This window comes from Chiloscyllium plagiosum, unplaced genomic scaffold, assembly GCF_037043375.1.
Source record: "Chiloscyllium plagiosum isolate Xiang-an unplaced genomic scaffold, Cpla_swu_hap1 HiC_scaffold_11, whole genome shotgun sequence".
Taxonomy (NCBI): Eukaryota; Metazoa; Chordata; class Chondrichthyes; order Orectolobiformes; family Hemiscylliidae; genus Chiloscyllium; species Chiloscyllium plagiosum.
The window spans coordinates 81,838,709-81,861,388 of record NW_028270149.1 but is presented as its reverse complement, the minus strand read 5'-3'; the positions used below and the strand labels follow the sequence as shown (position 1 = coordinate 81,861,388).

The 22,680-nt window shown below is 40.7% G+C and overlaps 1 protein-coding gene across 3 annotated transcripts in view; it reads left to right on the top strand.

Annotated features, from left to right (window-relative positions):
- The window catches only part of wdr44 (WD repeat domain 44), a 61,956-nt gene that overhangs the window by 22,212 nt on the left and 17,064 nt on the right, over nucleotides 1-22,680 (top strand). For all 3 annotated transcript variants that reach the window (XM_043704365.2, XM_043704368.2, XM_043704367.2), the window contains 5 exons: nucleotides 1,865-1,969; nucleotides 13,884-14,020; nucleotides 14,704-14,787; nucleotides 17,557-17,663; nucleotides 17,964-18,115. In XM_043704365.2, coding sequence (XP_043560300.2) covers nucleotides 1,865-1,969; nucleotides 13,884-14,020; nucleotides 14,704-14,787; nucleotides 17,557-17,663; nucleotides 17,964-18,115 — 585 coding nt within the window. The remainder of the gene's footprint in view (nucleotides 1-1,864; nucleotides 1,970-13,883; nucleotides 14,021-14,703; nucleotides 14,788-17,556; nucleotides 17,664-17,963; nucleotides 18,116-22,680) is intronic.

The following is a 22,680-nucleotide window of genomic DNA, read 5'->3' as shown; positions in this document are numbered from 1 at the left end:
TCAGAGGGGTTCATCAGGAGCCCTGGAATGGGATTATTTAAGAGTTGCAACTGCGCATATACTTTGCATCAAAAGTGGTGTCACTGGTGATCAGAAAGTAAGTTCTCCATTGATTGGAGTTGTACCAAGCACAAAGGAAGATGGCTGTGATTACTTGGGGGTCAATCATCTCAGTCACAGGTAATCACTATTGGAGTTGCTCAAGATAGTGTCCAATTATCTTCAGCTGCTTCATGGTGCCACTCAAATACCATCTCCAACAACAGGGAATCTAATCACTGCCCTTTGACATTCAATGGTTCTACTATCATTGAATCTCCCGCTATCAACATTCTGAAGGTTACTATTGAGCTGAAAATGAACTTGATCAGTCATGTAACCACTCGGGCTGCAAAAAGAGGTCAAAGGCTATGAATTCTGTGGCAGGCAACTCACTTTCTCTGTCCCCGATGGTTGTTTATGATTTCTCAAGACACCAGTCGGTATAACGGAGCATTTTCCACTTGCTTGAATGATTCAAGCAACACTCAAAAAGCTCAACACCATTCAGGGCAAAGAATTATGAATGATTGGAGTCTGAAATGGTTAACTGTTATTTCTGATTTGTCAATGAAATATTAATCTTTGTAATCTATTAAATAGGTGAAAGCCATTGGGATCTAACACAAGGTTCTTAACTTTTCCAATTTCAGAAGGAAGATAGCTTGTCATATTGAATGTCCTTTCTACTTTAGGCAAAAATCAGTTTTGTTTGAAGTTTGAGAGTGAGATTATGATGCAGAATTTGAGTGGAAAGAATATGTAAATTCCAAAACTGCAGCATTTCTGATAATTTTATTTTCAGAAGAGGCAGGCAGTAATGGTGAAGCAGAGCAGTTTCTCTTCTAGATTTAGAAAGTTAATTGTCAACTCTACAGGATAAGAAATAACTTCAGTGTTGTAATTGACTACAGAGGATTCTACCACCATTGTAAGGGTTTCAGGCTTTGACACTTAAACATTGTTTCATAGTTTCTTTCCGATTCCACAGACCTTGTTGCTACTGATTGAAGACATGTTGAAAAAGAAATCAAAATAACCAGCTTGAGTTTTGTACTGATGATTATAGAGAAGAGTGATAGGGTTACCAGGAATCATGGACTTCCTATTGTCTAACAAGACTTAGGGAGAAGTCATTAAAATCTGTAATGAAGGATAAAGAGAGATAGCTCTTAAAAAAAAAACCTGAGCAGATTGGAGAAAGTAAATGTGATTTTGTAAAAAGCTTTGCGTGATGAATCCAATTGATTTCTTTAGGAAGTAATTGAAGCAGTTGACAGGGAGAAGTCTGTGGATGTGGTTTTATTCCACTGTACAAAGCCCTGGTTGGGCCACGTCTGGAGGCCTGAGTAGAATTCAGAATACTGCACCTTATGAAATCTTGGCCTTGGAAGAAGTACAGTGTGGATTCAGCAGACTATTACTGAAGTTCAAAGGTTAGATCAATGATGATCTCTTTGGCAGAATAAACTTCCTTAAGATTTAATCTTATATTTTTAGCAGTGGTGGGACATTGAATACAATCATTTGATTTTGTGCTTGTAACATCTAAATTCTGTTTTGGGAAATGTGCAGAATCTTCCCTTCAAAAATGAAGGAATTGGCAGAGCTCCAGTTCATACTCGAACAAATGAGAAATTGGATCTTGTGCATTAGAGAGCATTGACACAATCACCTCTCAGACCTTCTAAATTATTTAGTGTTCATTAAGTAAGAGCAAATCATAATAACCCAAACTGATAAAATGGCTGATATTTGTTTTAAGATTCAATTTACCAGGTTACTCATGTTTTGTTTAACTGAGCTTTTAAAATCTAACTTACAGGAAAATGGGAAAGGTGCTGGAGAATCAACATCTGGCATTCCTGAAACTGAGATAATAGGACCGCAAAGACCAAGATCAAACTCTGGAAGAGAACTCACTGATGAGGTGAAGAATAGTAGTCGTCCGTCAGGCAGAAATAAGTCGGAAGTGCTGAGTTTTCCATCTTGTGGATTATTTTCCTGATTGTTCTGAATGTAAAAGTTAATCTTAATTTTAGTCAATTTCAAAACTGTTACAATCCTCATTCAAAGATGAGAATTTCCCAAATTATTTAATAGTTGTTTTATTTCTCAGAATTTCAGAATGTAAAAATGTTGTGATCCCACTTAGGTGTGTAAAATATACAGAACAAATGTATTTAGTGGCTTTCTGTAAACATTGAAACCTGTGGCCATTGGTGCAGCCACAAATTGTGGTATCCAATGTCTTATTTACAATAGCCCTGATCATCCAAACAGGGCAATAATATTGAAATTGCCACCAAGTTGCACAATTCTCTCGACTTGACAATTCTATGCATATCTTCTGAGGCTTCCAACCTGCTGTCAGAGTAATGTGCAATGCAACATCCCTCAGGAAAATCTGTTGGAGTAGAGATGGGTAGAGTCAGAACACAAGTACACGTGTTCCTCAGCATAAGCTGCAGTATGGTTGGTTTAAAGTTTTAATCTGAATGTTTGTCATTGGGTGAGGTAGCTGAGAAGGAGAGGGTGATCAGGTGGATGGCTAAATTATGTGGAGTTCCATAGATGTTAATCTGACAAATGTTTAATAGGTAACTACCCAAGTAAGTTCTGTGGAACTGTCCAAAATTTCGAACTCTGGCACAGAGTCAGAGATATTTGTAGAGAACCAGGGAGCAGGGGAAATGCCCATTCCAAATTTAAACTTTCTGGCAATTCCCATGTATGTCAGTATGATGAGACTTCCACAGGGTACTATTGTGCATTTTCACTTGTATGTTTGGTCTCCAATAATTAAGAGACCAGAAGATTAAGGCCAAGAAGGAAACCGTGTACTGAAGGTGAATGGTTACAAGAATTCAGTTAACAGCACGTTATCTTTGTCTAATATACAGATTTTTTTAAAAAGTTTTTCTTAAGTCTTAACGGTGATTATCTTTGAGGTGTTCAACCGTGAAAAGTGTTACACCAGAGTCTAGTGCTTCTTAACTTGACATCCTAAAATGTGCCGTCCCTCAGTAGTTTTCCTGAGTTTAGAGATACTGAGGCTACTTGTAGCACACCGGTTATGTAGAAATCGAACTTTCATTTTCACCTTTGCTCCTACAAAGGGTATCTCCAATATATTGAACTGTTTTTTGAATGAATTCATTGATTTATTTAAATGGAACTATTCTAGAATGAACCCCAGAAATTTCGCAGTAAGAAAAAAGCCACCCAACCAAGTCCCACAATCCAGGATTTGGTCCATAACCCTACACATGGCAACATATGTGCACATCTAGACACTTCTTAAATGTATTGTTTGTTTCTCCCTGTAGCACCCATTCAGACAATGAGTTCCAGACCTGTCGTGCACTCTGCGTGAAATTGCTTCTGTTCCTCACCTTACTAATCTTGCCACCAATCACTTTAAATCTGTGCTTGTTCATCATTGACCACTCTGCTAAGGCCTCTCCTATCCACTTTTACTAAGCCTCCTCACATTCTCTTTTCAACGAGAACTATCTTTTCTCATCACTTAGCTTTTTTCAGTCATGGAAACATCCTTTAAATTGCCGCTGTAATCTCTCTAGTACAATTGCATCCTTACTATAATGAGGTGATTGGATCTGCACGCACTGCTCAAGTTGTGGCATAACAAATGATTTACACAGTTATAGCATAACCTGACTGCTCTCTGTTTATACCTTGACTAATAAGTTGAAGAATTCCATATGCCTTCATAATAGCCAAAAGTACATTTTGACATACTTCTGATTAATTGTGTATTCCTTTGACTTCCTAAAATTCATGGCCTCGCACATAGATTCAGAGAGGTGGACAGCATGGAACAGACCCTTTGGTCCAACCTGTCCATGCCGACCAAATATCCCAACCCAATCTAGTCCCACCTGCCAGCACCCGGCCCATATCCCTCCAAACCCTTCCCGTTCATATACCCATCCAAATGCCTTTTAAATGTTCCAATTGTACCAGCCTCCACCACTGCATCTGGCAGCTCATTCCATACACGTACCACCCTCTGTGGAAAAAGTTGCCTCTTGGATCTGTTTTATATCTTTCCCCTCTCACACTAAACCTATGCCCTCTAGTTCTGGACTCTCCGACCCCAGGGAAAAGACTTTGTCTATTTATCCTATCCATGCCCCTCATAATTTTGTAAACCTCTAAGATTGCCCCTCAACATCCGACGGTCCAGGGAAAACAGCCCCAACCTGTTTAGCTTCTCCCTATAGGTCAAATCCTCCAACCCTGACAACATCCTTGGAAATCCTTTCTGAACCCTTTCAAGTTTCACAACATCTTTCAGATAGGAAGGAGACTAAAATTGTACGCAGTATTCCAGCAGTGACCAAACCAATGTCCTGTATAGCCACAACATGACCTCCCAACTCCTGTACTCTACACTCTGACCAATAAAAGAAAGCATACCAAACGCCGCCTTCACTATCCTATCTACCTGCGACTCCACTTTCAAGGAGCTATGAACCTGCACTCCAAGGTCTCTTTGTTCAGCAACACTCCCTCGGACCTTACCATTAAGTGTATAAGTCCTGCTAAGATTTGCTTTCCCAAAATGCGGCACCTCGCATTTATCCGAATTAAACTCCATCTGCCACTTCTCAGCCCATTGGCCCATCTGGTCAAGATCTTGTTGTAATCTGAGGTAACCTTCTTCACTATCCATTGCACCTCCAATTTTGGTGTCATCTGCAAACTTGGTAACTGTACCTCTTATGCTCGCATCAAAATCATTTATATAAGTGACAAAAAGTGAGGACCCAGCACCGATCCTTGTGGCACTCCACTGGTCACAGGCCTCCAGCCTGAAAAGCAACCCTCCATTACCACCCTCTGTCTTCTATCTTTGAGCCAGTTCTATATCCAAATGGCTAGTTCTCCCTGTATTCAGTGAAATCTAACCTTGCTAACTAGTCTCCCATGGGGAACCTTGTCGAACGCCTTATTGAAGTCCATGTAGATCACATCTACTACTCTGCCCTCATCAGTCCAATTTGTTACTTCAAAAAACTTAAGTTTTTGAGACATGATTCCGCACGCACAAAGCCATGTTGACTATCCCGAATCAGTCCTTGCCTTTCCAAATTCATGTCCGTTAGGATTCCCTCCAACAACTTACCCACCACCGACATCAGGCTCACTGGCTTGTCCTTACAACCCTCTTAAACAGTGGCACCATGTGTGCCAACCTCAAGTCTTCCGGCACCTCACCGGAAGGTGACTATCGATGATCCAAATATCTTAGCAAGGGGCCCAGCAGTGAGAGTTCTAGGGTACACCTGATCAGGTCCTGGGGATTTATCCACTTTGATGCGTTTCAAGACATCCAACACTTCCTCCTTTGTAATCTGGACATTTTGCAAGATGTCACCATCTATTTCCCTACATTGTATATCTTCCATATCCTTTTCCACAGTAAACCCTGATGCAAAATACTTGTTTAGTATCTCCCCCATTTTCTGAGGCTCCACACAAAGACCGCCTTGTTGATTTTTGAGGGATCCTATTCTCTCCCTAGTTACCCTTTTGTCTTTAATATATTTGTAAAAACCCTTTGGATTCTCCTTAATTCTATTTGTCAAAGCTATCTCGTATCCCCTTTTTGCCCTCTTGATTTCCCTCTTAAGTATACTCCTACTGCCTTTATACTCTTCTAAGGATTCACTCGACCTTACATATGCTTCCTTCTTTTTCTTAACCGAACCCTCAATTTCTTTAGTCATCCAGCATTCCCTATACCTACCAGCCTTCCCTTTCACCCTGACAGGAATATACTTTCTCTGGATTCTCGTTATCTCATTCCTGAAGGCTTCCCATTTTCCAGCTGTCCTTTTACCTGCAAAAATCTGCCCCCAATCAGCTTTTGAAAGTTCTTGCCTAATACTGTCAAAATTGGCCTTTCTCCAATTTAGAACTTCAATTTTTAGATCTGGTCTATCCTTTTCCACAACTATTTTAAATCTAATGGAATTATGGTGGCTGGCCACAAAGTGGCCTCAGTCACCTGCCCTGCCTTATTTCCCAAGATTAGGTCAGGTTTTGCACTTTTTCTGGTAGGTGCATCCACATACTGAATCAGAAAAATTTCTCTTACACACTTAACAAATTCCTCTCCATCTAAACCCTTAACACTATGGCAGTCCCAGTCTATGTTTGGAAGTTAAAATCTACCATAATCACCCTATTATTCTTACAGATAGCTGAGATCTCCTTACAAGTTTGTTTCTCAATTTTCCTCTGACTATTAGGGGGTCTATAATACAATCCCAATAAGGTGATCATCCTTTTCTTATTTCTCCGTTTCACCCAAATAACTTCCCTGGATGTATTTCCAGGAATATCCTTCCTCAGCACAGCTGTAATGCTATCCCTTATCAAAAATGCCACTCCCCCTCCTCTCTTGCATCCCTTCCTGTAGCATTTGTACCCTGGAACATTAAGCTGCCAGTCCTGCCCACCTCTGAGCCAAGTTTCTGTAATTGCTATGATATCCCAGTCCCACGTTCCTAACTATGCCCTGAGTTCATCTGCCTTCCCCGTTAGGCCCCATGCATTGAAATAAATGCAGTTTAATTTATTAGTCCTACCTTGTCCCTGCCTGCCCTGACTGTTTGACTCACTTCTGTTCTCAGCTGTGCCAGTCTCAAATTGATCTCTTTCCTCACTATCTCCCTGGGTTCCCCCCCCCCCCCCACCTTACTAGTTTAAATCCTCCCGAGCAGCTCTAGCAAATCTCCCTGCCAGTATATTAGTCCTCTTCCAATTTAGGTGCAATCTGTCCTCCTCGTACAGGTCAATTCTACCCCAAAAGAGATTCCAATGGTCCAGAAATGTGATTCGTTGTCCCATACACCAGATCCTCAGCCATGCATTCATCTGCTCTATCCTCCTATTCCTGCCCTCACTAGCTTGTAGCACCGGGAGTATTCCAGATATTACTACTCTTGAGGACCCCCTTTTTAAATTCCTCCCTAAGACTCTAATCACCCTTCAGAATCTCAACCTTTTCCCTTCCAAATGTTGTTGGTTCCAATGTGGACAATGACCTCTTGCTGCCCCCCCGCCGAGAACATTCAGCACCTTCTCTGAGACATCCTCGATCCTGGCACCAGGGAAGCAACACACCATTCTGATTTTTCACTGCTGGCCACAGAAATGTCTATCTGTACCTCAGACTAGAGAATCCCCTAACACAATTGCTCTCTTGGAACCCGACGTATCCCTCATTGCATTAGAGCCAGTCTCAATACCAGAGACTTGGCTATTCGTGCTACGTTCCCCTGAGAATCCATCACTCTCTACATTTTCCAAAACACATACTTGTTTGAATGGATATAGCCACAGAACACACCTGCACTAGGTTGCCTACCTCTCTTATCTTTCCTGGAGTTAACCCATCTGACTGTATCTGAGACTTCCCCCTTCCTGTAACTATTCCTGAAGAAGGGCTTATGCCCGAAACGTCGATTCTCCTGCTCCTCAGATGCTGCCTGGCTTGCTGTGTTTTTCCAGCACCACATTTTTCAGCTCTCGTCTCCAGCATTTGCAGTCCTCACTTTTTCCCTTCCTATAACTGCCATCCATCACACACTGTTGCTGTTGCAAATTCCTCATTGCTTCTAACTGACTGTCCGACCGATCCATTTGATCTGATGAGATTCACAACTGAGCATTTATTGCAGATATAATCCGCAGTAACCCTTGAACTCTCTTTAAACTCCCATATCTGACAAGAAGCATATATCACTCTACTGAAGGCCATTTTTGCTCTCTCTCAATCTACAGATCCAGAAACTAACGCCGTTTTATTCCTCTACAAAACACCGCCCCAGGTTGGATTAATAGTTACGGATTATATTTTAAGTTTAATCAAGAGACATGTCTCAAAAATCATATAATCAATAAAGAACCCACTCTCTTCCCTACTGCAGCCTTTCTGTAGGCCACCTAAAACAATTAACTTATCTGATTCTGTGCTGTGAACTTCACCCAAACAGTTCCTCCAAGATCAGTTGTGAATTTCACTGTTTGTTAATTTTCCCAGACACTCCGATGTCCAGCGATACATGAATTCAAATAGCAAAAGCAGAAACTGTGCAGGTTCACTCTGGTGTCAGTTTCTTTCTCTCTCTCCTTCACTGATCTCACCATGTGCTTCCTTTGTCTGTGCTTCTCCATTTCGAAACATGTTGTTTTGACTTTTCTCCAAAATTCCAAAACAATGCAACAGCATATAAAACAGTAATTGCTACTCCTGGAATTTGAGGAAATCACCTCCAGCACCTAAAATACCTCAAAAAAGGAGCAGCTGTTACAGCCAGAAATTTTTCCTATTCTCCATCTTGGATTACCCAGAATCATCTTTGAATTCACTTTGGATCCTGTCCCATCTGACCCATGCACGTGCCCTAATTTGAAAATGTTGTTTACAGGGTTACAGTGAATTGAATAATACTTACAGTCATAGAGATGTACAACACGGAAATGGACCCTTTCATCCAACTCGTCCATGCTGACCAGATATCCTAACCTAATCTCGTCTCATTTGCCAGCACTTGGCTCATCTCACTCTAAACCCTTCTTATTCATTGGGATAACTATTAAATGCTGTAGTTGTACCGGCCTCCACCGCTTCCTCTGGCAACTCATTTAAGTCATGCACCATCTTCAGTGTGAAAATATGGTCCCTTTTATATCTTTCCCCCTTACACTAAACCTATGTTCTCTAGTTCTGGACTCCCCCACCCCAGGGAAAAGGCCTTACCTATTTACCCTATCCATGCCCCTCATGAATTTACAAACCTCTATAAGGTCGCCTCTCAGCATCTGACACTCCAGGGAAAACAGCCCCAGCCTAGTCAGCCTCTCCCTGTAGCTCAAATCTTCCAAACCTGGAAGTCTCCTTGTAAATCTTTTCTGAACCCTTTCAATTTTCACAAAATCCTTCTGATAGGAAGGAGACCAGAATTGCATGCAGTATTCCAAAAGTGGCCTAACCAATGTCCTGTACAACAGCAACATGATCTCCCAAGTCTACTCCATGCTCTGACCAATAAAGGAAAGCATACCAAATGCCACCTTCACTATCCAATCTCCCTGCAACTGTACTTTCAAGGAACTATGAACCTGCACTCCAAGGTCTATTTGTTCAACAATGCTCCCCAGGACCTTACCATTAAGCGTATAAGTCCTCCTCTGATTTGCTTTTCCAAAAAAACAGTACCTTGCATTAATCTAAATTATCTATCTGTCATTCCTCAGCTCATTGGCCCATCTGATTAAAATCCCATTGTACTCTGAGTTAATCTTTTTCGCTATCCACTCACCTCCAGTTTTGGTGTCATCTGCAAACTCACTGATTATACCTCCTATGTTCATATCCAAATCATTTATATAAAAAAATGAAAAGCAGTGGACCCAGCACCGATCCTTGTGGCACACAACTGGTCACTGACCTCCAATCTGCAAAGTAACCCTCCACCACCACTCTGTCTTCTACCTTTGAGCCAGCTCTGCATCCAAGTGGCTAGTTCTCACTTTATTTCATGAGATCTAACCTTGCTCACCAGTCTCCCTTGAGGAACCTTGTTGAATGCTTTACAGAAATCCATATAGATCATGTGTACTGCTCTGTCCTCATCAATCCTCTTTGTTACTTCATCAAAAAAACTCAATGCAAAGCCATGCTGACTATCCCTAGTCAGTCCTTGCCTTTCCAAATACATCTAAATCCTCTCGCTCTGGATTCCCTCCAACAGCTTGCCCACCACCAATGTCCGGTTCACTGGTCTCTAGTTCCCTGGCTTTTCCTTACCACCTTTCTTAAATAGTGGCACCACAATAGCCAGTCTTCTGGCACCTCATCTGTGACTATCAATGATCCAACTATCTTAGCAAGGGGCTCAGCAGTCAGAGTTCGAGGGTACACCTGATCAGGTCGTGGGGATTTATCCACTTTTCTGTATTTCAAGACATCCAACACCACTATCTCTGTAATATGGACATTTTTCAAAATGTCACCATCTATTTTCCCACATTCTATATCTTCCATGTCCCTCTCCACAGTCAACACCGATGCAAAATACTCTTTAATATCTCCCCCATCTTCTGCGGCTCCACATGTAGGCCACCTTGCTGATCTTTGAGGGGCCGAAATCTCTCCATAGTTATCCTTTTATCCTTAATGTATTTATAAAATCCCTTTGGATTCTCCTTAACCCTATTTGCCCTCTTTTTGCCCTCCGATTTCCCACTTAAGTATACTCCTAATGTCTTGATACTCTTCTAAGGATTCATTCAATCTATCCTGTCAATTTCTCTCCAGCTTTCCCTATCCCTACCAGCCTTTCCTTTCACCCTAACAGGAATATACTATCCCTGGACTTACATTATCTCATTTCTGAAGGGTTCACATTTTCCAGCCTTCCTTTTACCTGCGAACATCTGCCCCCAATCAGCTTTTGAAAGTTCTTGCCTAATACCGTGAAAATTAGCCTTCCTCCAATTTAGAACTTCAACTTTTCCATCACTATTTTTAAACTAATAGAATTATGGTGGCTGGCCCCAAAGTGCTCTCTTACTGAGACCTCAATCAGCTGCCCTGCCTTATTTCCCAAAGGTAGGTCAGGTTTTGCATCTTCTGTAGTAGGTACATCCACATACTGAATCAGGAAATTTTCTTATACACAATTAACAAATTCCTCTCATCTAAACCCTTAACACTATGGCAGACCCAGTCTCTGTTTGGAAAGTTAAAATCACCTACCATAACCACCCTATTATTTTGTAGACAATGACAATTAATTTAGCATTATTGCAGAATTAATGAAATAGATTTCTCTATTGGTAGACAAATTGTGTCCAGTGTATTGATTCCCTCTTTGCTTTATAAATTATAAAACAGAATAATAGAACACAGGAACAGGCCCTTCGGCAAACCATGTCTCTGGTGACCACTCTAAACTAATCCCGTCTGCCTGCAGTGGTCCATATCCCTCTGTTCCCTACCTATTTAAGTGTCTATATAAATGCCTCTCAAATGTTACTATCGTACTTGCTTCTACCATTCCCCCAGGCAGTGCATTCCAGGTAACAACCACACTCTATAAAAAGAACTTGCCTCACACATCTTTCAACTTTCCCCTTTTCACCTTAAATCTATGGCCCCTAGTATTTAATATTTCCACCCTGGGAAAATGATTCTGACTATCCACCCTGTCCATGCCCCTCAATTTTATACTTCTCTATCACGTCTCCCCTCAATCTCTGACACTTTGATGAAAGCAATCCAAGTTTGCCCAACCTCTCCTTACACTATAACACTCCAATCCAGACAACATCCTGGGAAACCTTTATTGCATTGTCTTGAAAACCTCCATTTCCTTCCTGGAGACCAGAAATGTGCACACTACTCCAAATGTGACCTAACTAAAGTTTTATACAGTTGCAAAATGATGTAGCAACTATTATACTCAGTTCTCTGACCGATGAGGGTAAATATGCTGTACGCCTTCTTTACTACCTTATGTACTTGTGTGGCCACTTTGAGTGTGTTCTGGACTTTCACCCCAAGATCCCTCTGTGGATTAGTGCACCTCAGAGTCTTGTCTTTTGCTGTATACTTTCCTCTTGCATTTGATCTCCCAAAATTCTTCACGTCACACTTTTGTGAATTAAACTCCAGCTGCCGATTCTCCAGCCAGTTTTTCAACTGATCTATTACTTGCTGCATCATTTGGCAACTTTCCTCACTATCCACAACTCAACCAGTTTTCATGTTGGCACAAGCTTACTAATCAGATCATCAGTGTTTTCATCCAAATCATTTACATAAATTACAAACAGCAGAGGTCCCCCTGCACTGATCGTGATCCTTGTGGAACACCACTGGTCACAGATCTGCCGGTCAGAAAAGTACACCTCCACAACTACCCTCTGTCTTGTGTGACAATTCAATTGCGAGTTCAACTTATCAACATGCTGTAGATTCCATGTTGCTTAATCTTCAGGACCAGCCTATCATGAGGAATACTTTAGTAAAGTCCATATAGACAACATCCACTGTCCTACCCTCGCCAATCACCTTCATCACTTTCTTGAAAAGCTCAATCAAATTTGTGAGACAAGACCTCCCCAGCACAGACATGCTGACTCTCCCTAATTCAACTTGTTTCCAACCTTGAGTCAATCCCGTCCTTAAGAGTTTTGAATTATTTACCTACCAATGTTGGCCTATAATTTTCTGGATTATCCCTGTTGTGCCCATTTTAAACAAATGAACAGTATTGGCTAATCTCCAGTCTTCTGAGACATCGCCTGTGACTAAAAAATATGCAAAAATCCCTGTCAAGGCCATGTACTCTCCTGCTTCCCTCAGTGTCATGGGTTGTATCCTACCAGGCCCTGGGGATCGACCTACTTTAATGTTTTTCAAGAAGCCTAACACCACCAACTTAATATCAGCACGTCTTAGAATATCAACATACCCTTCCTTCATCTCTGTCCTTCTCCTTGGTGAATACTGATGCAAGGTACTAATTTTGGATCTCACACCTCCTCTGACTTCACACGCAACTTCCCTCTTTTATCCTTCTCCAAAAAGCTCAATCAAATTTAAGAGACAGAACCATACCTGCACAAAACCATGCTGACTCTCCCTAACAAGTCTGCTGGAATGAACCTAGCCTTTGCCTAACTACCCTCTTGCTCCTCATGTTTGAGCAAGATGCCTTGGGATTCTCTTTAATCCTACTTGCCAAGGACATTTCATGGCCCCTTGCAGCCCTCCTTGTTTAAGTTCTTTCCTGTTTTCTTTATATTTCTTAAGAGCCTTGTCCAATTTCTGTTTCATAAACCTAATATATGCTTTGTTGTTCTTTTTGATTTAACATTCAACATCTCTTTTCATCCAGAGTTCCTAAATCCTGCTGTTCTTCTGTTTCATTGGAGTTTGCACGATCTCCCAGTGTCTGTGTGGGTTTTCTCTGGGTGCTCTGGTTTCCTCCCACAGTCCAAAGATGTGCAGGTCAGGTGAATTGGCCATGCTAAATTGCCTGTAGTGTCAGGTAAGGGGTAAATGTAGGGGTATGGGTGGGTTGCGCATCGGCGGGTTGGTGTGGACTTGTTGGGCCAAAGGGCCTGTTTCCACACTGTAATGTAATCTAATCTAATCCTCAAAGGAACATGCTGGTCCTGAACTCTGATCAACTGGCCTTTGAACTAAAACTCCCAAGTTTCAGATGTTGATTTACCCTCAAACAGCCACTTTCAATCTAATTTCTTCAATTTCTGTCTAATACTGTTGTAATTAGCCTTCCCCCACTTTAGCACTTTGACCAGAGGACCAGTCTTATTCTTATCCATAGGTATCTTAAAACTTGTGGAGTTATGATCACTGTTCCCAAAATTCTCCCTACTGAAACTTCAATCACTGGTCAGGCTCATTCCCAATATAAGGTCTAGTAGGGCCCCTTCTTGAGTTGGGCTATTTATATATTGTTTCAAGAAATATTCGTGGATACACCTAGGAAGTCTTACCTCATCTAACTCATGGCAAATTGTCTTCAAATTGTTTGTAGAATGTTGGTGCAATGCACTCTTACATTTTCCTGTTCCCCTATTATCATCTTATGTCCATTAAAGAATGAAATTGCCAGGACAAATCGTTTTGTACATTGCAACAGATTTGTTCTTGCTGCACATTGTCTGCTTTTGTGCTTTCATATCAAAAATCTGATTATGTGCACTTAACTGGTAGATTTATCTGGCTTGCTTTAGGAGTGTTACATAATTTGTTTCTTTCTTTACAAAAGGAAATTCTTGCAAGCGTGATGGTGAAGAACCTAGATACTGGAGAAGAGATCCCTTTGAATATGGCTGAGGAAAAGCTTCCTAAAGGCCTGAACCCACTGACATTGCACATCATGCGCCGAACAAAGGAATACGTAAGGTATGTGGGGTGCTGACACCTGCCTCTGCTACTTTACTGAGGGTTGCACCTTTTGTCCATTTAGTCATGAAATTTATTTTATACTAAGTTTCATTCCACATTAAGTGGCGAATTCAGGTGTTAGTCGTCATTGTAGCTAAGATTTTTTCAGCTGTCCAATCATAAACAACTCCATACATACAATAAAGTAACTGGCAGAAATATGAGGCACTACACGTAACATGATACTGGTGACATTTTCTTCTTGTTACAAATCAGGAGTTAAATCTTCCCAGAATTAAAATGACAGGATTGATTCCTTACTGAATTTACTAAGAAGCACATTTTTTTCCCTAGTCACCAAGCAGACTACCTTGGTTTTACTTGGATATTTGAACAGTCTCTTTTGTTATTGTTAACAAAATGAGCAAAAAACAATCATAGTTCTGTCAAAAGATGTTCAATGTCTATTCAGATGTATTTGCCTGGGTTGCTTGTTCATATTCATCAGTAGAGCAACTTCAGTTTGTAACTGATGTTCAACATCAACTGAAATAATCAGGAAAAGTGCTTGGCATACAATGAATCAGCTGGTGCTTTATTTTTAAATGGTGTATTTGAGGAATTTAAACTGAGAACTCCGTATAAACTTTATAAGTTAACAAGATGGCATGATTTAATCAAAATGCTTTTTCCCATTCTAGCAATGATGCTGCACAGTCAGATGATGAAGAAAAGATTCATTCAGCTCAATCTGAGCAAGATGGCCATAAAATCAAACAGAAAACGTAAGGTTTTTTTACTCTATAAACTAGCTTTGTGTTTCAAATAGACTTGTTGAAAAGGAAACATTTGGCAACACTGAGCCATATTATTTCTTACACTTAATTTGTATTCTGCCATTGGAACACGTTTTTATGTTACACAGGCTTACATAGGATTTTGAGGACAGAAATAAAGTATTCAGTGCAATTGGTCATTGATGTTTATATTTCAAATGGACTGCTCCATCCCCCCCATCTTTCCTGATCATAATCCACAATCTATTCATTTTCTCTTCAAATGCCCGTTCAGCTTCCCCTTAAATGCTATACTATTAAGTTCAACCAATCTTCGTGCTTGAGTGTTTTCCGTTTCGCACCTCTCTTTGGGTGCAAAAAGATGTTGTCAATTCCCTTAGATATTTCGGTGACTATCTTGTTCCAAGTTATGTTCTTAAGCACAAGAGAGAACCTTCTCTCTGCGTCCACGCAATCAAAATCTTCACAGGTTTAAAGATCTCCATTAGGTCACTCCTCAGCCTTCTCCTTTTAGAGAAAACAGACCCAACGTGTCAAATCTTTTTCTCTTTAATATTTCTACTTTCAACTCTAAATCTTCTCCACACCCTCACTAGTACATCAATATTCTTGTTGTTTTTTCATATGCTGGCAAATTAGGAAGCACAATGAATAAGTATGGCTGGGTTTCTCCAACCTGGGGAATCCTTCTTTCAGGCACCAATCAAAGTTGCCTAAATACCACCCTGTTCTTGAATGATTGATACTACCAGCTGGATTGATGAACCTGGTATACATCATGACCCAGGCATGAGGAATGCTCCCTAGGTGGGAAGACTGAGAGGAGTAATGAATGTTTTACTTCAGGGACAGTTAATCGAGCCCTGTGACAAACAGACACATGCACCCAGGGAGACCAGCCATAATTTAATGGAGTTTTCTCCCAAGCCGATAAGCCAGGTAACATTCCAGTTGAAGGGTAGATAGACTCAGGAATTGGACCTGACATTGCTTTCTGTGCAAAATAGTAATTGCATTCAAGTACTTCAATGGGGAGCTTTACTTACACATGAGAAAGCAAGGAACAGAGAATATCGTGCCATGAAGAGATGAGTATACATTTAGGTGATTCATGTGGAGGCAGATACTGGCTTGAACTGGGTAGGTCAAACACTCCGTTTTTGTTGTGTATAACGTATGTAATACATTCAGAGAGCTCTTTTGGAGCTCCGTGTTATATGATGTGATGTGTGCTTCGTTCAAAACCTGGTTCTGTTTGCACCTGAAACCAAGAGCTATTACACTCCAGTGCAGAGCAACTTTGTGACATTCTTGGAGTGGAAGCAGATTAACATTTCGAGTCCAGTGATCCATCTGCAGAACTTATTGTAGCTAGGAAGAGATTGGAATATATGTTGACGATAGGGTGGTGGGAGGAATAACTGATAGGTGGAGATGGAACGCAGAGATAAAGAACAGCAGTCGGGCAAGGAAATGGATCATGTTCACTCTTCAACTCCCAAAATCTCCCAATATCCCCATGGCGTCTTCCCATGCGATTGCAGGTATAGTACCTGCCCAATTATTTATTCCCTCCTCGCTATCCAAGGCCCCAGACACATCTTCAAGGTGAAATAATGATTTATCTGCACTTAAATGTAGTTCACTATATTCACTGCTCACAATGTGGTCTGATGTACGTTGCAAAGACAAAACGTAGACTGGGTGACTGCTTTACAGAGCACCTCCAGTGAAGCACAGCACAAGCTGGAAGATCAGTAACTCATATTCTTCTTGAGGACTCAATATCAATAATTTTAGGGCCTGAGCATTCTCTTCCAAGTCTTCTGCAGTCCCTACAGAGCAGGTCTTGTAATCACATGGGCTCTTTGTGCAGCTATTGATTCTCTGAGGCTGACTTTTACCTAACTTTGTCTGCCCAATTGCTGTTCTGTCCCCATGCTGCATGTCCACCTACCATTTACTCCTGCCTCCTTCCAACCTCATTTCTATATATACCAATCTTATCCTTGCCACAATCACTTCTGAAGGTCACTGGACCCAAAACATTCATTCTGTTTTCTTTCTACGGATGCTGCCAGACATGCTGAGTTTCTTCAGCAATTTCTGTTTTTGTTTTGGACTTCTGGCATTTTCAATTCTTTGTTTTTGTAACATTCCCGGTTTACTTATTTTGTTGCATGTTTGCTGTCAGACTAAATGAAATTCATGCAGTTGTTTACAAGTCTTGCACTGTTTTAATCCTCCGCAGTCTTTTCCTAAAGGTGGTTCATCTTGATTCGAGGGATTGCAGTTTTCCTGCTAAAATGAGACATCATTTCCTCAGCACTCACGTTTCTGAAGCATTTTGTTCACTTGTTTATACAAGTGGCCATGAGAATTCTTCTGGAGAGAAAATGATTTGAAATTGATAAACCAATAAATGCAAGGAAAAGTCATTTCTTTACTTATTTCCTGTTTGTCTTATGCTAAAGAGCCAACCCCTACCTTGAGAAGCCATCAGACTTCAGATGGTTTATCCTGTGACATTCTCTGAAAACATGTTACGTCCTTAAATTGCATATTCCCCCAAAGAAGCGTCTATCTCAAACGCTTTGTAACCATGGATTATCTTGACCTTCAGTTATGTTTATTCAAGAACAATATTAAAACCGCTTTTGTTGCTTTAACTGCTGGTTACTTTCTGGACCCCATAATCCTGTGGCAAGATACGGAAAGCATATTTTCATCCTGATAAATGTCATTTTATTTTCCTAGAAATCAATTTAAGAAATTTTTGGGTAAATCAGTGAAGAGAGCCAAGCATCTTGCTGAAGAGTATGGTGAAAAAGCTGTAAATAAAGTTAAGAGTGTCCGAGATGAAGGTAAGTTTCTCAAATTAATAGCTTAATTTAGAAAAAAAAACTTCTCAATAATTTAATACAATGCTTAATGAGCATACGTTGCTTCAGCAATCAGTTTGAATCATTCACCATATAAAGGATAGAAAGTTTAGGTATGAAAGAAGCCTGTAATGAGACATGGAACAGGCAAGTGAGTCCAACATGCTATTTAAATATGTCCAATGCTCAATTAGCCTCCAAGAAATAGGAATGCTCTACTTTTGCAGTTTTGAACTATGTAATATCATTTCTGCTGTAAAATTTTGTTGTTGCTGTCCTTAGTTTTCCATATGGATCAAGATGATGCTTCTTCTAGTGATGATGAAGGGATGCCTTACACAAGACCTGTCAAGTTTAAAGCAGCCCATGGCTTCAAGGGACCTTATGACTTTGATCAGATTAAAGTAGTTCAGGATCTAAGCGGAGAGCATATGGTGAGTTCTTTAATTTTTGGAAGCATCCTAATGCCGAGGACATTAGTACTTGGTCAGCTTCTATTCCTGAGTGACCCTAGCTCTTGTGTTTTAATGCTTTCTATTTCGCTTTAGGTGTCATTCTGCAACCAACTAGGCTGATAGTCAGGAACCTCTCAGGCTTGTGTAAGTTCTGTTTAGCTTCCAAGACCTGGAATTAAATGAGCACAGGACACAAGATTTACTTTTGTTTTCTATATACACACCGCTTAAAATCTAGGCCAAAGTAGGAGTGCAATGTGAGAAAGGTTTGCCATTTTACTGTAACTTAGTAAATTAAAAAAGGCTCGTGCCAGGTTGCCTGCATAATTTAGCTGTCTGCGTGTCGGATAGCAATACAAATTTCTCAATGATGGCCAATTATTGTGCAAGATGTGCTCAGTCACCTTCACAAAACTTAACCTTAAAATTTAGTCTGAAATGCTAGATACAGGCTCAAAGTTTGAGAGAAGATTTGTAGCTCAGGTGCTCGTTGTTGTGGTTCTGTTCGCTGAGCTGGGAATTTGTGTTGCAGACGTTATGTCCCTTGTCTAGGTGACATCCTCAGTGCTTGGGAGCCTCCTGTGAAGCGCTTCTGTGATCTTTCCTCCGCCATTTGTAGTGGTTTGAATCTGCCGCTTCCGGTTGTCAGTTCCACTGTCCGCTGCAGTGGTCGGTATGTTGGGTCCAGGTCGATGTGCTTATTGATTGAATCTGTGGATGAGTGCCATGCCTCTAAGAATTCCCTGGCTGTTCTCTGTTTGGCTTCTCCTATATTAGTAGTGTTGTCCCAGTCGAATTCATGTTGCTTGTCATCTGCGTGTGTGGCTACTAAGGATAGCTGGTCGTGTCGTTTCGTGGCTAGTTGGTGTTCATGGATGCGGATCGTTAGCTGTCTTCCTGTTTGTCCTGTGTAGTGTTTTGTGCAGTCCTTGCATGGGATTTTGTACACTACATTGGTTTTGCTCATGCTGGGTATCGGGTCCTTCGTTCTGGTGAGTTGTTGTCTGAGAGTGGCTGTTGGTTTGTGTGCTGTTATGAGTCCTAGTGGTCGCAGTAGTCTGGCTGTCAGTTCGGAACTGCTCTTGATGTATGGTAGTGTGGCTAGTCCTTTGGGTTGCGGCATGTCCTCATTCCGTTGTCTTTCCCTTAGGCATCTGTTGATGAAATTGTGCGGGTATCCGTTTTTGGCGAATACATTGTAAAGGTGTTCTTTTTCCTCTTTTTGCAGTTCTGGTGTACTGCAGTGTATTGTGGCCCTTTTGAATAGTGTCTTGATGCAACTTCTTTTGTGTGTGTTGGGGTGATTGCTTTTGTAGTTCAGGACTTGGTCTGTGTGTGTGGCTTTCCTGTATACCTTTGTGGTGAATTCTCCGTTCGGTGTTCTCTGTACCATCACGTCTAGGAATGGGAGTTGGTTGTCCTTTTCTTCCTCTCTAGTGAATCGGATTCCTGTGAATGTGGCGTTGATGATCCAGTGTGTGTTCTCTATTTCTGTGTCTTTAATGATTACAAAGGTGTCATCCACATATCTGACCCAGAGTTTGGTTTGAATTTGCAGTAAGACTGTTTGTTCTAATCTTTGCATTACCACTTCTGCTATGAGTCCAGAGATGGGTGAGCCCATGGGTGTGCCGTTGATTTGTTCATATATTTGGTTGTTGAATGTGAAGTGTGTTGTGAGGCACAGGTACAGTAGTTTGAGTATGCCGTCTTTGTTGATAGGTTCAACGTCCTGTTGTCTGTTCTGTATGTCCAGCAGGTTGGCTATTGTTTCTCTGGCTAGATACAGGCTGCAAAATCAGTTGTTAAACATTGATCAAAACCTTGGGCTAAATTTGTATTATAATTTTGGCCTTTGGAGGTCAATGTTGTGAAAAATATTTTTCAAATTTGAACCTATTCTCTACTCTTTTCCAAGATTTTTACCAAGTTTTATTTGCAAGTTATCAGGTAGTCAGAGTACTTTGTCCATTTTTCCTTTATTCTGGAGAGTTATTGTCTTGCTGTGGGAATCTGTTTCGCTCAGTTGGCTGGATCGTTGGTTTGCAGTGTAGTATGAAGCTAACAGCATGGATTCCATTCCCATCACCGGTTTGAGGTTACCATGAAGGACTTTCTTTCTCAACCTATTCCCTCGCCTGAGGTCTGGTGGTCCTCTGGTTAAATCACCGCCAGCAGCGTCTCTCTAATAAGAGAGTAGCCCCTATGGTCTGGTAAGACTATGGCGGCACAACATAACATTGACTTGGTGTGCTTTCCATTGTTTTTTCTCCATATATCTGTTCTCTCTAGGCCTGTTGACTTTAAGTAATATAGAATGTAGTTAATGTATTTGGCCAGTGGTGCATATGTTAGTGTTCTACATCCCTTGCTTCAATAGCACTTTGGTGATTTAGCAGAGTGAACTTAAGGCATGGAAATATTTGAACTGAGACACAGTCATGGCTTGAACATGCAGGTAATGGGGAACTGTCTTGGTACTTTGTTGGGTCAGAATTTGTAGACCTTCTAACCCATTTCAAATTCCTGAAAATTTTAGTTTATAACAATGCCACAACAAGATGAAATAGTTAACAGAATAAAGTGTCTCATTGTGAGAAATGCAATATATTGATTCTATCCAAGTCCACATCGAAGGTTCTTAATGCCTCAAGATGTTCGTTCTTTTTGGTGTGTCATTTGTTCTAAAATATTGCAACTGATGTTGTCACCCTTGTCTAATTTAACAAAGGCAGTGTCAGAATGTTAATAGCCATTTTAGCCCTTTGAAGTTATAAAGTGGTGTTGAGTTTTCCTGTGTTTGTATTTAAGAAATAAATGCTACAGCATTACTCATAAATTAATTGTCAGATTTTTGCAAAGATTTATTTCAAAACCTTCAGCTGAGTTCTTTCCTAGTTTGATATTTTGCATTTTGAAAACGTTTTTACCCTTGACACTTTTTTTTTTCCCTTTTTCTTCTAACTGGTTTCTGAACCTGGAGTTCTGCTTCCCCGGTGAACAGTGATAGTCCTTTGTGACCTTACTGTTTTCTATAGACAAGTCAAAATGATGTTAACAGATTCTTCAGTTCAGGAGGTTTTCACAGCTGAGCTTGTCCTTTTCAATCTGCAAATGGTCACAGTATCCTGCAGGGATTTCTAGCTAATACTTGGGATCAGAAGTTAATTGGCATAAGATGAATGTGTGAGAATGAAAATTTTATATGACAAATGCAATGCTTGATCATGTGACTAGAACAAATTCAATAATAATTTGCAAAATTTAATTGGTTATACACTTGAAAAACAAAAATAAAGTGCTGTGCAGAGGAGCAGAAGAGTGAGATAAATTGAATTGTTCTTTCATTGACTTGGCACAAACATGTTGTATGAATGACCTTGTGTTGTGATTCTTTTGCTGAATTGTCTGATCTTAGAGTGAGACTTCTGTGTTTTCAATACAATCACGATCATTATTACAACGTGCACATCTGAACTAATCAAAACATCAACAGTTTGTCCAAAAGGAGATTAAGTTTCCAAAGTATGATAGGCATCACTCCAGGAGCTGTTTTCTGATCTGCTAAATTGCAGGCATGTTTTCATTGATGATATGTTTGATCTTTTAATTGGCTTTTTAGGACCTATTGCACATGCTAGGCACTTGCTGTTTCTCCACAGACCCACATCAATCATATCGTACAATTTTAAAAAATCTTGTGTTTTCAACTCAGCCTTAATAATAGAAAATTAATTGCACGGTTTGTGAAGGTTTGTGGCTCAGGTTGAGGTTTAGGGTGTAGGTTTGCTCGCTAAGCTGTAGGTTTGATATCCAGACGTTTCATTACCTGGCTAGGTAACATCATCAGTGGCGACCTCCGAGTGAAGCAAAGCTGTTGTCTCCTGCTTTCTATTTATATGTTTGTCCTGGATGGGGTTCCTAGGGTTTGTGGTGATGTCGTTTCCTGTTGGTTTTCTCAGGGGTTGATAGATGGTATCTAGATCTATGTGTTTGTTTATGGCGTTGTGGTTGGAGTGCCAGGCCTCTAGGAATTCTCTGGCATGTCTTTGCTTAGCCTGTCCCAGGATAGATATGTTGTCCCAGTCGAAATGTTGGTTTTTTCATCCGTGTGTAGGGCTACGAGGGAGAGAGGGTCATGTCTTTTTGTGGCTAGCTGGTGTTCATGTATCCTGGTGGCTAACTTTCTTCCTGTTTGTCCTACGTAGTGTTTGTGGCAGTCCTTGCATGGAATTTTGTAGATGACGTTGGTTTTTTCCAGGGGTTGTACTGGGTCTTTTAAGCTTGTTAGTTTTTCAGAAACTTCAGAAGTTTCAGAAATAACACCCAGACTACTAAGACCCCTCGGAATCCTAGTAGCACACAAACCCACCAACATTCTCAAATAAAAACTAACAAACTTAAAAGACCCAGTACAACCCCTGGAAAAAAAACAACATCATCTACAAAATTCCATGCAAGGACTGCCACAAACACTACGTAGGACAAACAGGAAGAAAGTTAGCCACCAGGATACACGAACACCAGCTCGCCACAAAAGACAC